At 39.9% G+C, this 14,746-nt stretch overlaps 1 protein-coding gene across 1 annotated transcript in view; it reads right to left on the reverse strand.

Annotated features, from left to right (window-relative positions):
* The window catches only part of CLCN5 (chloride voltage-gated channel 5), a 195,716-nt gene that overhangs the window by 42,672 nt on the left and 138,298 nt on the right, over positions 1-14,746 (reverse strand). Inside the window, exon 4 of the mRNA XM_045288271.1 lies at positions 416-567. Coding sequence (XP_045144206.1) covers positions 416-567 — 152 coding nt within the window. The remainder of the gene's footprint in view (positions 1-415; positions 568-14,746) is intronic.

The following is a 14,746-nucleotide window of genomic DNA, read 5'->3' on the forward strand; positions in this document are numbered from 1 at the left end:
AATAATATTCATTTATAGTATACACTAATTTTATAATAAATTATATAATTATATTAATCTATTATCAACAATATTATGAAATATTTTTACTATTTGAATCCCTACCAAATTTTCACATATGTACACAGGCATTTGCACTCATTTCAGGGGTAAGTATCCTTTTTCAACTACTCAATAAGGATCAATTCTAGTCTGTCCTAAAAGAAAATAAATCATTATGAAATCATATACAGAAATCTTATAATAAAACTCATACACAAAATGCTTTAAAAATAAATTTAAAATTAAATCCTGTATGACCAATAAAACCCCGAATCAGCTGCATCCAGGCCTGAAGGAAGAAAAGAATATGAAAAAACATGTATCATCGACTGGTGTTTCCTAACATTTTCTCATGTATCATTTTTAATCTTACCTCTCGATGCCTATCCCGGTCACGGGACTTTTCTCTCACCCAGTCGATTGTATTGAAATCATCATATGTTCCCACACCTGGGATTGGCTCTTCTAAGAAGTCCATCATCCTATTTCCCGAACCTATTCCTGCACCATTGTATGATCTGTCCTCTGTTTTGAATAAGAAACATATGTTAGTACTTCATACACTCTAAGCCAGTAGTTCTCAACGTGTGGGTCGTGACCCCTTCGGTGGTTTAAAAACCCTTCGGTGGTTTAAACAGGGGTCGCCTGATTTATAAAATTACAGTTATGAAGCAGCAACGAAAATAATTTCATGGTTGGGGGGGGTCACCACAATATGAGGAACTGTATTAAAGGGTCACAGCATTAGGAAGGTTGAGAACCACTGCCTAAGCTAAGTAATGTTCTTAATACTTCTAAGCACTGAAAGGTGAGCCCTTCAACTATCAGATGAGTACGTACACTCAGGGTATGCTGGTAGGAACATCCATCACTTTATAATAGTTTTATGTGGTCTAGGCACAAAATGATCAGTGTCTTAAGGCAGTGCAACTAGCAAGGGGCAGATGAGATTGAAAGTGAAAAGAGAAGTGACAGGAGTTGCTGTGCAAAATGAAAGACAGGAGTCTGGAAAACTAAAGATGTTTTAGTTTCTCTTATGGAAGAGAAACAAAGGTCCAGAGGTTTTTGCAGACATTACATCAGGAACCATTTTACATTCATAAAGCAGTAATTCAATCCTATGAGGCAAATTTAACCTGATTGGGGACTCCAAAGAAAGTATGCCTACCTCCTCAAGAGTAAGGGGACTTCAATAAGTGTAAGCTTTTGATCGATCTCTGATCTACACTGGGCTTGCGTAAATTCTCTCATGCCTCAGTGGTCTTTCAACTGGAAGTACTATTCCATTATTCCAACCATCTTAGGGCTTTATCCATGTCACTTTTAGTACTTTTATTTTTATAAGTATAATCCTTAGCTTCCTTTCTGGACTATACATTCTTTGAAAGCAAGCCCTGTGTCTGATTCATCATTACCTTCTCCAAAGAGTCAAGCACATATCTAAGACTCAGAAATAGCTGCTAAAGCAAATGTGTTTGATGAATGATGAGGACCAGGGGATATAATTGAACTCAGAAGTTGCATGCACACAAGGTTAGTATTGCTTAACAAACCTGCTCCAAATAATTCTGCAACGGTGCCTGATGGAGCAATATTTTGCTATCAAATACAAAATGTCTTGAGGAATTTATGCAAATACACACTAGGGGAAAATGCAGTGTAATGCCATCATTTAATTCAAACCAGCCAAAGCTGACATTTGCAGCACCAACCTTGGCAGGGCAAAGCTTCATCCAGACTGTTTGGCAATGAATTCCTCTTCTGAGAAAGACAAAGCCAAAGGCCAAGACTGACCCTCCCTCCTTCCCATCTGCAACTCCATCTTCAACTCTCCACTCGTAACAGACCACTTTGACAATCTCATCGGGAATGTTTGAGTTATTACCCCACAGTGTACCTGACTTACAAAGTGTAAGTTTTCTGAATACCCAAGTCAGCACAGTAACATACAAATTTGAAAGGAAAAGTTCTGCAGAATCTAAATCATACTGGGAGTGGGAGTGGGGTATGGAGAGGAGACGAATAAGTTAATCTTAAAACTCCAAGCCAAAGTCCTTTCCGTATCTTCAAGCGTACCTGGCTGTAAAATGGTTAGCTGCTGAATCACCAACCCCGCATGCATTTCTTATCAGGTCAGTGTCATGCTGTTAAAGGTTAATGCTGGTGCGTTGCTGAGAACTGGGAGGGGAAAAGGCAGCTAGGAAAGGAAGGCACAAAGAGGACTGAAGTATGGGAGGAGAAAAAGAACAGTTTCCATTTTCAACTCAAATGCTGACATGAACATAGGCACCACACTACCAGGAATTTACTATAAAAAGCAGATCAATGTATCAGGTAAATTAGTTCTGACTTAAGATTTATCTTTTGGGTGGGATAGGGGAGAGGCAAAAAAAACAAAAACTTGGTGCAACGGATGTTTAAAAGCATCAGATAGGTATCAAATGTTACACAATATTATCAACTGAGTCCCCTAGCTCTGAAACAGATTCCTAACAAGAAAAAAAGAATTCTATTACTAGGTAACATGAGCACTGCATCATCCTTCTTTGTAGTTAGTCCACAGTTCTTTCTAAACAGCAATTGTCAGGCAGCTCTCCAAGGGCAGGCAGTGATTAGAATCTTACAGCATGCTACTTGTGATGATCCAGATCCCCCTTTCCCTGGGGCCATGCTTTCCGCCTGGGTCCAGCTAAAGTCTGCTTACCTTCAAACAGGGGATTCTTTTTTTCTGCTTCAGGGAAGAAATAACCTAGGCAGTTCCTGGTTGGTCATTTAGGTTGAAGGGCATTTACAGGAGACCTGGTGTGAATTGCTTTAGAAGGGCACTTGCTGCCGTCTCTGCCTTTCACAGGAACAAATGCCACCTACAGAACCACCAGTGTTTTCCCGGCAGTAGAATGTGATGTCACTATTGAAACCACGTGACTAGACCCTTGGACTAGCCTGAGAGCAAGAACGATTTTTAACTGAGCACAAAAGCCTTAAAGATGTAGTCTCAGAAACAAACACCAAACTGGGGTCCAGACTTCCTTCAGACCTATTTAGTAGAAAGCCCAAGAAGGCAAGGTAGAAAGATTCCACAGCCTTTTATATAGGTAGAGATCTTAAGTTACAAGGGGAAAGAGGCAAATAAATATTTTAACAACAACAAAAAGGAGTTTTTAAAATGTGCTGGACAGCAAGAACAGGTATCTCACAAACAAAAATGCTGAACGAAAGAAGCCAAACACATAAGAATTCACCATATACATTCAAAAACAGGCAAACCTGAATTAGGTTGGTTTAGGCTATGAATGGAAGTGATTACCTCACAGAAAAGTACCCCCCAAATGACAACGATAGCAGCTATCCACAGAAAGTTGTGATCTGGGAGGTGCACAGCTGTGATGTTGAAGATGGGTGGTCATTTGTCTTGATCTGGTGGGATTTACCTAAGTGTTCACTTCATAACTGTTTTTTAAACCCTAGTATGTTTTCTGTCTTTCTCTCCATATGTAGCTAATAATGAAAAGGGAAAACATGAAAATGGGACTGCATGTGAACTTGGGATACTATGACAGTTCTTTCCTACCACACAGTAACTTTGGAGTAAAAAAAAAAAGTTGATTTTTGTCACGGTGCCCTACCCAAAAGACAACATAAAATCTGATACTCACTAATGCAACTTGGGTGAAAGTAGCTACTTGAGCTGTAAAAATAAATTCACTGCTAAGTTTAAGGCTTTCCTTTCCCCCACTCTACTCCAAATGTTATTTTAAGCAGGTATTAATTGGTTAACAAGGCCAGTATGGTAAAGAACAAAATCATCACCTCCCAATATGTTAAGTGATTCCCCAGGATAGCCACTGTGGGCTCCAATAATCAGACCCTACATGAAGGGCTTTGAAATGCTGTGATTTCTCTCATAAATTCGTAAAGGCCCAGTGTGTCCTGAAATTATAAAATAACCAAAATCTATGAAATGTGGGACATTTCATGAATACTGTATGCTTATAATCCATAATTATTATAATATTTTACTCTCTTGGTGTTAGATCTATCATTATTGAGGAGACTTAAAATGAAGTGGCAACTAATAGTACTGAGTAGCAATGAGCAACAATGTTGCAAAAAGCAATAACTATTTTGTGGCCCAAGTATGATTGTCTTAAATGACTAACATTTAGGGAAGTGTGTAGAGTGTACAGATTCCCAACCTCATAAGCCCCCTTCAAATTCATTCTTCATTAAATAAGATTTTACCTTATGTCAAGACCACTTAATAATTTACTAAAATCATTTAAGAAAATTTCTATTATTAGGTTATTTTACATCTCATCAGATACAGTATTTAGCAAAGATCCTATCTTTTTCGGTACTGAAAAATGTATAGTTTTCTGATATACCGTGATATACAGATTGGCTTACATGGCACCATGTTAATAATTCATCAGAAAAGTTCATATTTCTCAAAGGTCTTATCAGTGCTTCTAGAGGAGGGGCTTTATTTATGTTAAGGCACTCCCTTTCAGAAGTAGAGGGCTTATAGCAATAATGCAGTACTAATTCATCTAGTGCTAAAATGAGATCTAATTACAACTTAAGTTAAAACTTAAAGCACTGGTATTCAGAATTTGATATGGTACATATTTCTTACACCCCCACCCCCCCCACCCCCCGCCAATCTTTTTGTCTGTCAAATTTACAATCTCTGGCATTATACAGACTGCTAGGTAAATAGGTCAGTTGAAATTATTGTGGCAATAAAGGAAAACTTAATTTTTAAAGACATGCCATGATTAAAACAGTAACATAAGTGATATTTGAAGCGAAGAAGCTAATGTTTCTGAAATACTCATCTAGTCATGATGACTAAAATGTTATTGGCTCCTTGAGCAGGGTTTTCCAAACTATCAGAGTATGAAGATCATTTTTTTAATTAAAGAAAGATAGTCTAATGGGCACTGGTTACTTGTGTGAATCAGTAATTTTAAAATATCCGTCATAATTTTTAGAACGGAAAAATAAAACAAAAGTATAATAATAATGGTTATAGTGACACTGCTAATGAAGTTTCATCAATGAGAAGGATTTAATTGCACTCTTTGACCAAGTGATCTGCATCTATCTTGATGACAAAAAGCTATTAGTCATATTCCATATCCAGCTGGCTTCTTTTCTTGATTATTTTACCCACTCAAAACCAACTAATAAAGTGTAAACAATGTAACAAAACATAAGTCCTTTTCAAAAAATTCTATAAGAGTTAAATTTCTTTTTAAAAAAGAGTTAAATTTCTAGTGTGTAAAACTCTGGAAAACCACTAACGAATAAGCCATTAGAAATTTTAATCACTAACCAATAAGCCATTAGAAATTAGGAATGGGGAGGGCATAGCCACACTGGCTAAATAGTGACTAATTAAGTGAAATAGTTAAGCACAATCAAAATTTCAAGGGGGGGAAAAAAGAAACTTCATGCATTGACAATGAAGTACTGCTTTACTAATGTCACAGTTGTCGGTGAGGGTTACCTTATTGACAATGCCTAAAGAAATGGCATTTTAAAAAAAGACTAAAAGAAATAGGGCAGGGTTATTACTAGTTTGCTTTCTAAGAGTTGAAAACAGTCATATTTTAAACATATATACTTTACAAGGCTGAAGCCATACCAAACCAAAAATGTTAGCACCATGCCTAGCATATATCAAAAGATATTCATTCTGCGATTGCGGAAGTTACATAATCTGTTGTCAATTTGAGACTTAACAGTGAAGGGGTGGAATTTAGGCTGTCAATCAGGTCGCAGCTTGATGACCTCATTTGGAGGTGCAAAGCAGATAAATAGCTCACTGGAGGTGGGATACATGCTCACTCCCTGTGAGACATTCCTGCAGACAAGACACATGGAGCTATGCTAGAGCCCTGCGGCTGAAGAAGCCACATGGAGACCCCTATCAGCGTTGAGATACTTACAATGCTACTGGATCCAAAAGACTTCCCACCCACTGGCCTGTGATCTTCCTGTATTCAGGGTCATTGCACGTGTTTCATGAGTCTGAGGAGGGTATCAAACATATGGGCTAATATCGGACTTAAGGACTTGATCTGGACTGAGTTGAGATGTATTCTCAATATCCAACTGCTCTTATACACATGCGTATCTATGAATTTGTTTTTCTAGTCTACCCAAACTAACACAGTGATCCTTTGAGTTTTATTTTCATTCAACAGCAAATACTAAAAGCCTATTCTATGAAACTTTTTACTCTTGTACCTGTATCCCTTATCTTTTTGTATTGGTTCATTAATTTTCAGATGTTCCAACAAGTTGTGATTCCTTTCACATTCCATTTCACTTATGTGTTTGAGAGTACATTAAATTAGTTAGCATGGTTAAGACTGTTAGGTAGGGTAACATAGGGCTGGGACGTCCATTAACGCATGCCCAGAGGGCTAAGCTACGGAAACAAAGGAGTGGCACACTGCACATGCGCAGAGGTGCAGGTTTCTCGCCAGGTACTTGTGAGTGAGCGCTGCACCTGGATTGGCCCACCCAGGCCAGGTGAATTCAATTCAGCCAATGGGGTCGACCAGGGGTCGTCCACCATGCCTCCCTGCGGAATCCTTGAAAAGGCCCGGAGTGGAGCGGGACACTTTTGGGAGACTGCGAGCAGCTCCCAGGCAAGCTGTACTTTCGGGAAGAGCCCTATGGGTGCCTTTGTAAACCTGAAACTTCTAATGCTCATAAAACTCACTTGGATCACAAACCAGGTTTTGGCGTGAATTCTTACTCACATGGAGCCAAGGACCGAGGTACATCTGTCCCCAGAGAGATCTAACAAGACCTTTCTACCTACCAACTTTCTATTTTACTCCTATTTTGCCTTCCCACTTAACACCGAGCCACTGGATAAGAGCAAATGGAGTGACCTATCTAAACTCTTGGCAGGACCACTGGACCGTGTTATACTTAATATACTACCTCAGTTTGCCCTTTAGGACTTTGATTTAGTAGGGGTAGGCTTTTGGCTATTAACCTCAAGGTCAAAGGTTCAAACCCACCAGCTGCTCCAAGGAGAATGTTGAAGTTTTCTACTCCCATAAAGGTTTACAGACTTTGAAACCCTACATAAAGTCGTTATAATTGGAATTGACTCTATGGAAGTTTGGTTTTATTTATTTTTTTGGTATTTATAGTACATATTAGTACAGCCAGTGGCCAGATTACCCAACAAGCAAGGTAAGCACAGGCTTACTTACGCTTACTCACTAATCTGTGGTGAGAAATATCCTAATTTTTCACACAAAAAATTCTGCTTCTAGGTAAGACTGGCTTCTTCCTCCCTTCCAGCCATAGCTCCTTCCTTCAGAATCAAAACCTCTTTTTAGATTTATAATACTTGATAGGAATAAGGATTATAAATTAGAAAAGAGGTACCCTGGTGGGTTACACATTGGTGTGCTAACAGCAAAATCAGTAGTTCAAAACCACTAGCCGCTCCACAGGAGAAAGATGAGGTTTTCTATTACCATAAAGATTTATAGTCTCAGAAACCCATAGACAGATCTACTCTGTCTAATAAGGTAAGTCGTAATTGACTCTGTGGCAGTGAGTTTTGGCTTGGGCAGGGACAGAGTACACAATTATCAAGGTAATCATAAACTCGTGATATTGTTCACTACAGGCTAGTAAGTAAACACAAGTAGGATTATGCTTACCTTGTTTATGGGATACTCTGCCCCTATCAGGGATGGTAATATTGAAAAGAAGCTTTGATTCTAGAGGAAAGTAGGATTGAGGCAGAGGCAGCTGCAGCAATACATAGAAGCAAAAATCTTTGATGTGAAAAATATGAAGTTGTTCACTCAAAAACCAAATTCATTGCCACAGAGTAAATTCTGACTCATAGAGACCTGTTAGGGTACAGTAGAACTGCCCCCTGTGGGTTTCTGAGACTGTAACTCTTTACAAGTGTAGATAGAAAGCCTTGTCTTTCTTCCACCGGAGCAGCTGGTGGTTTTGAACTATTGATCTTGTGGTTAAAAGCCCAAAGTGTAACCCACTATGCCACTAGGGCTCCTCAAAATTGCTCACTACAAATTATTAAATAACAAGTTAAGCCTATGAACCACAGGGCTTTCAATGTCTGATTTTCAGAATAAGATTGCTAGGACTTTGTTCTTTGTCTGCTGTTCTTAGTCTGGAAGCTCTGCTGAAACCTGCTGAGCATCAAAGCAACAGATAAGCTTCTATTGACAGAAGTGCAGTGAGGAATTGAACCTGCATTTTCTGGAAGGCAAGAGTTCTACCACTGAACTATCCCTGCTCCCTAGTAAACTAAATGTTATCAAGCTGATTCTGACTCATAGCGCAGGCACCCACCCATGCATGCACACCTGCCACAGACTTGGTTCCAATTCACGGCAACCCCAGGTGTTATAGAGCAGAACTATAGATATTTCTGTGTTGTAATCTTTATAGAAGTAGATAGTTAAAGCCTTTCTTCTATGATACCACTGAATGGGGTTTAAGCTGCCAAACTTTAGGGCAGTAGTCGAACACAAACCATTTTGTCACCCAGGGACCTAGTATAGGCATATTGGTTGTTGAATGTTGAAAATACTCTTGGAGCTGTAGAGAACCATTCCTCCATGAGGGCCTTCTTTCTTTCCCCTCCCCTACAACAGCCTGGGCTTTCTCATGATCCCGCAATTAGAATTAACAGGGCATGGTTCCAGGGCTGTGTCTGAAATCCGATCTGATTGGCTAGTGTGTGTTATTAAGTATTCTGAATATCCCATCTGCATTCATTTCATTTAGGGCTTGGCCTGCTCACATCAGGTTAAAACTTGACAGACAATGAAACTAACTAACCTAACTGCTGAGAGCTCAACAATCAAAGGGTAGTGAGGGGTGTAGGTAACTGAACTGTGAAACTAAGTTTGAGTTAGGAGAAGTATATAAAACAGTGAGGCATGACAGAACGGGGCAGGAAAAGCTGTAGAGATAACCCCAAACATCAAACCCAGTGCCACGGGTTGATTCCGTTTCATTAGGAACTTAAATAGGGTTTCTTTAAAATATAAATCTTTACATGAGCACATCCCCTCATCTTGTTTATGATTTGGACTGCCAACCTTGCAGTTAGTAGTCCAAGCATGAACCTCTATTTTAGCATTGCCTTTTAATTCCTTGTTTTCAGCTGGGTTGTTTTTCTTGAACAAGGCCATAGGTATTTGGGGTGTACCTCTTTGATGCCTCCCACTCCCAGTATCTGTTGTGATCTGTGAGTTCCTCATTAACGCACTTCCATTGCCAGTGGAGTCAGGGTGCTAATTTCCAGATTTAAGAAAAACAGAATAGAGATTTTGGCTTGGTATCTTAGAGCAGTGGTTCTCAACCTTCCTAATGCCGTGACCCTTTAATACATTTCCTCATGTTATGGTGACCCCCCAACAATAAAATGATTTCCGTTGCTACTTCATAACTGTCATTTTGCTACTGTTATGAATCCCGATTGAATCCCAAAGAGCTCACGACCCACAGGTTGAGGATCGCTGTCTTAGAGGGTCCCATTTGGCTACCAAACCAAGCCAAATTCACTGCCATGGTGACCCTATAGGACAGGGTACAACTGCCCCTATAGGTTTCTGAGACTGTAAATCTTTGTAGGCACAGAAAGCCTCATCTTTTTCCCTTGGAGCAGCTGGTGGTTTTGAATCACTGACCTTGTAGATTGCAGCGCACCACTTAACCACTACAACAACAGGGTTCCTGCATTTGGCTACAGTGCTACAGAACTCAAGTGGAACTGGAAGTAAATGCACCAGATTTGACAAAGTTGCTGAGAGGGTATCTCTAGGGTCCAGTGGCAGAGTTACTAAGGACAGCAGCAGACAGAGCCTCTGTTTACAAAGCTTACTCCGCCCATCTTCCCACCCAATTAAATGACACCAGCTCCCTGAGGCTGGCGCCTGGAGGCACCTTTGCTGGCTGCCTGAAATGCCCCAAGCCCCCAGCCCCCTTCCTTTCTTTGTGGGCTTCAAGTCAGAAGCTGCAGCTGTGGCACCAGAGCCTTTTAACTCTTTCCTCGCCAGACTCTGTTGTAGTTTGTTAGTGGGTCTGTATTAAACCTAATTTTCTCTTCCTTTATGTAATAGCGGCTCTCATGGTCTCTATACCTTCTAAGTTAGCTAATTTTCTGGCTTTAGATAAAGGGATGGCTCAAACCTTTCTTTATCTGCCTATCCTAAAACACTTTCACCTCATTTCCTTTGATGTCCTGTTCCCTACAAACCTCACCTCCCTCAATAAATCTATTAATTACAGGTCTCACTCTGCATCTTGTCTCTGAAAGATCTTACATTTCTGGGACTGACAAAATGAGTAGAGAATATAATGAGTAGGGAGGCACTGACCTTCACACGAATATTATGTACCACAGTGTACTCTTTGGGCAAGGCCCATCCTATTTAATAACTTGTAATTATTGTATAAACAGCAGCAATTCTCCAATTCTCCTGCCCTTCGTTTATGTTAGTTTCCACTCTTAACAGCCAAAAGGAAGGTGGGAGCAAGAAATGACCAATTATTCTTAGTGGAGGGACTGGGTCTTCAAGAGAGGAAATACCAATTAGGAGATTCCTTTCAGATTCATGAAAATAATGTGATGTCATGAACAAGAAAAGGAGTGACAAAAGTACATCTAAGACTTGCTCTTAAAGAAATACTTGCATCAGTGCACACCAATGTATGTGTGTTACTTGTTACAGTACTAATGGTAGAAGCAAAACATGGGAACAATCCAAGAGACCATCAATAGGGGAACTGTGCAAAGAATGAAGTAGACTGATGTGTACATAAATGAGAAAATATACCTGACATAATATACAAACAAAAACCAGCCACAAAACAGTAAGTGCAATATGCTTTAAAAAAAAATGTGTCCCTCCTTATAAAAAGAACAGATCCTACTGAATTATTTTTTGTTGTCTCTGAGGTGGGAAATCTGGAAGGGTTCACATTTTAGATGCAAGTGTACTGTTTGAATCTTTAATAGTGAGGATATATTTATATATTACACAAGTGACTTTTAAAATAAAATAATATGGCTAGAATAGTAGAGATAAGACAATGAAAAGAGCAAATCTATATTCTGGAGCTTGAGTTCCCAAACTTATTGAGCCTACTGACCCCTAAAAAAAAAAAAAAAAAAAAGCAGCGCCCCTCTGCCAATTAATTTTTTTTCAATTCAGGATAAAGTTTCAGTGTTTTGCACCTTCCTCCTAACATTTCAGTTTCCCCCAGGGGGTGGTAACTCCCACTTCTGGAAACTGCTCTGGAAGCCAACCACTGGGATATATAGACAAAACTCAAAAATGCAGGGCCACTGATTCCAACTCACTTCTGGTGAGCAGTAGGAGGCATGCACTGAGAGGAAGGTGATTTATTAAAAGCAATGGGAAGAAGATCTTTGTGATCAGATGATTTCCAGCAGTGAGAAGACCTAGACTCTAATCCTAGCTTCATAACTCATAGTTGTGTATCCTTGGTTAATTATTGTAATTCTCTGTGGGCTTCAGGTTCCCCAGCTGTAAAGACCTTTAAAATCCCTTCCATCTCTCATATTTTACCATTTTAGCAATAACTTTTTTTGGTTGGATCACTCACACAGAATGCTGAATGAGTTTTGAAAGGACCTTAATTTTGAGAATTTACAAATCGCATTTTGATTTCAAGGTTATCTGAAAACATTTTTTCCCTGATGAGATTGAGTTTATCAGTGAAGGGGAGGACAACAGGGCAACTCACTAAAACCCAACATTTCTGATATATGGTTAACTAGAATTTTATCAATATGGATATAGAATGTTTGAAGTACCAGATCCCAGAAACATCTAGCATACACCTCTAAATAATTCTACTAACCACTGACCCTTTCCCCATGCCATAAATTGAAACAAAGTGTTGTTTAAAATAATACATCTGGGTACTGCAAAACAAAACATTTGTCATAGAGTTGATTCTGACTCATAGCATAGAACTGTTAGGTAGCTAGATTTAAGGACAGGGGCTTTGTGCCTCCCATGTCTGCAATGCCCCCATAGAGGAGGTTGGAAAGAAATAAGGCACTAATTGGAAACCTATAGGAAGACCCCAAACTGAGCATGCACAGAGTAGGACCCCTAGGCCCCGGTAAAACCATTTTCTTGGGCACACTCACATAAGTGGACCTACTCTCAGCCAATGAGGTCAGCCAATACCTCAACCACGCCTGCCCAACCAGAGGTGTTAAACGCTGTTGGCAGGAAAGCCAATTTCTCTCCTTTGGTCCTCTGGCAGGTCAGAGGGCAGGGGCGCAGGGGCATCACAGCACCCCAAGCATGCCCCCTCATTGTCCACTCCAGGCCTACTGAGGGACCACATGCACTTAGGCTCTTAGGTTCCAGCTCACTTGTTCTCTTGGTCTCTTGACTTCTTGGTCACTGGGATTCCCCAGTTTTGCACTGTGGGTGATCTTTTCCATGTGGTTCTTCATATCCAGTTGTGAACCCCAGCGCGGCTTCTGCACAGTGTGGCACACTTTCCAGAAATAACACTTACCCCTTTGACACTGTAAAACCTGGAACTTGTCCGGTCCTTCATAAAAACTCACTTGGATTACAAAACGTGCTTTGGCATGAATTCTTTCAGCATGCAAAGCAAAGAACCAAGGTACAAACTACTCCAGGAACCTAACAGAACTATTATGCCTAGCTTTGGAAACTTTTGATTTTTACAAGAGCAAATAGCCTCAGGATTCTAAATTACCATTTTTCCTCTAAGATGAGATCAAATAGTTTCCCTAACTGAAAAATAGGAAACTTTAAGATACCACTTCCACAAGAAAAAAGCTTAGAAGACATCACTCCCATCCCCACAGCAAAAAAGCTGGGTACACTGAAAAAAATGACTTTTCTTAGACCCATCAGAGAACTAAGGTTACAAGAGAAAACTGTTAGGAAATCGAAAGTCAGGAATATCCAGAGAGACAGCCGAGATCTGCTTACCTGGAATAGAAACTGTTGGAGCCATAAACTAATCTCACATAAAACTCACTGACATCAAGACAATTCCAACTAGTAGAATACTTAAATTGCAATGTTCATGAATTTCTGAAAGCTGAGTATGGACTAGCAGGAGAGTGATACACTCTTAGGGACAACAGTCTTAGGAAGCAACTTCCATGGGCTTCACCTCTGCGTTCTTATAGTAAAGATCTAAGAAAGATTCCCTCCAGATCAGGGGAGGGGGAAGAGTAATCACATTGTGAAATTGCCGAGAGCTACCTCCATAACAAACGCCTATGCTCCACGGGAAAATATGTTGCCTAAGCCTAGACTCAGTAAATAGGTGGAAGGGCAATTCATCCAACTCCTAGCCAAGCAGAACTTCATCCCATAGACTTTATTAAGGATTTTGGATCCAGATTTTCAGGCCTTTCTTTCCAGGTACCTCTGGGTGGGTACAAACCATCTAGCTGGGCATTTGACTAGTTTCACCACTGAGGAGCTGCTACTCTTACTCTAGCCCTCTCTAATCTTCTTGCTTCATCTAACTCAAAAACAAAAAAACTGTGATGATTCTGATTCACAGTGACCCTATAAAACACTATAGAATCCTTGCAGGTTCCTGAGACTGTAATGGTAATAGAAGCCTCAAATTTCTCTGGTGGTCTGAACTGCTGACCTTGGGTTCACTATGCCACCAGGGCTCCTTGTCTTATGTAACTGGGGGAAAAGTCAACAGGGTCAAGGCTTCTATAAATTGGGAATTAAGTCAGAGAAGAGAGTTGAGATCAGAGACGAGAATATACATTGGGAAAACACTGGTGAAGGTGACCGCCCAGAGACACGGGCCACTGGGTCTAGACTAAGTTTAATCAGAACATAATTAACTGTTCCTTACTATCACACCAACAGAGCTGCAGTTTAACAGAAAGAGCTGCAAGACACAGAATCACTCTAGTAATTAAACTTATAACTTAAAACCAAATCCACTGGCCTGGAGTGGGTTCCAACTAATAGAGGCCCTGCAGGACAGAGTAGAACTAACTGTCCATAACAAGGATTTTACAGTTATAAAGATTTATATAAGACACTACCTCATCTCTCTTCCATGGAGTAGGTGGTGACTGTTGAGTTGAACCATAGACCTTTTGGTTACTAAAGCTTTAACCATTGCATTAATAGGACTCTTCATTAAAACAAACAAATAAAATCCCACTGCCATCAAGTTGATTCCTACTCATAGCGACCCTATTGAACAGAGAAATACTCTAGGATTTCTAAGGCAATGATCTTTACAGAAGCAGACTGCCTCCATTTTCTCCCTTGGAGTGACTCTAACTCTCAATGCCATCAAGTCAAACTTCAACTCAAAGCAAACCTACAGAACAGGGTGGAACTGCTCTTGTGGATTTCTGAGCCTATTACTTTTTTTGTGTGCTTAATATTCGTTTATTATTTTAAATCATTTTATTGGGGGCTCATACAATTCTTATCACAATCCACCGATCCATCCGTTGTGTCAAGCACATTTGTACATTTGTTGCCATCATCATTCTCAAAACATTTGCTTTCTGCTTGAGCCCTTGGTATCAGCTCCTCATTTTTCCCCTCCCTCCCAGCTCCCCTCTACCTCATGAACCCTTGATAATTTATAGATTATCATTATTTTTTCA

Source organism: Echinops telfairi, unplaced genomic scaffold (assembly GCF_000313985.2).
Source record: "Echinops telfairi isolate 266 unplaced genomic scaffold, ASM31398v2 ScPeMD7_19;HRSCAF=73, whole genome shotgun sequence".
Lineage (NCBI taxonomy): Eukaryota > Metazoa > Chordata > Mammalia > Afrosoricida > Tenrecidae > Echinops > Echinops telfairi.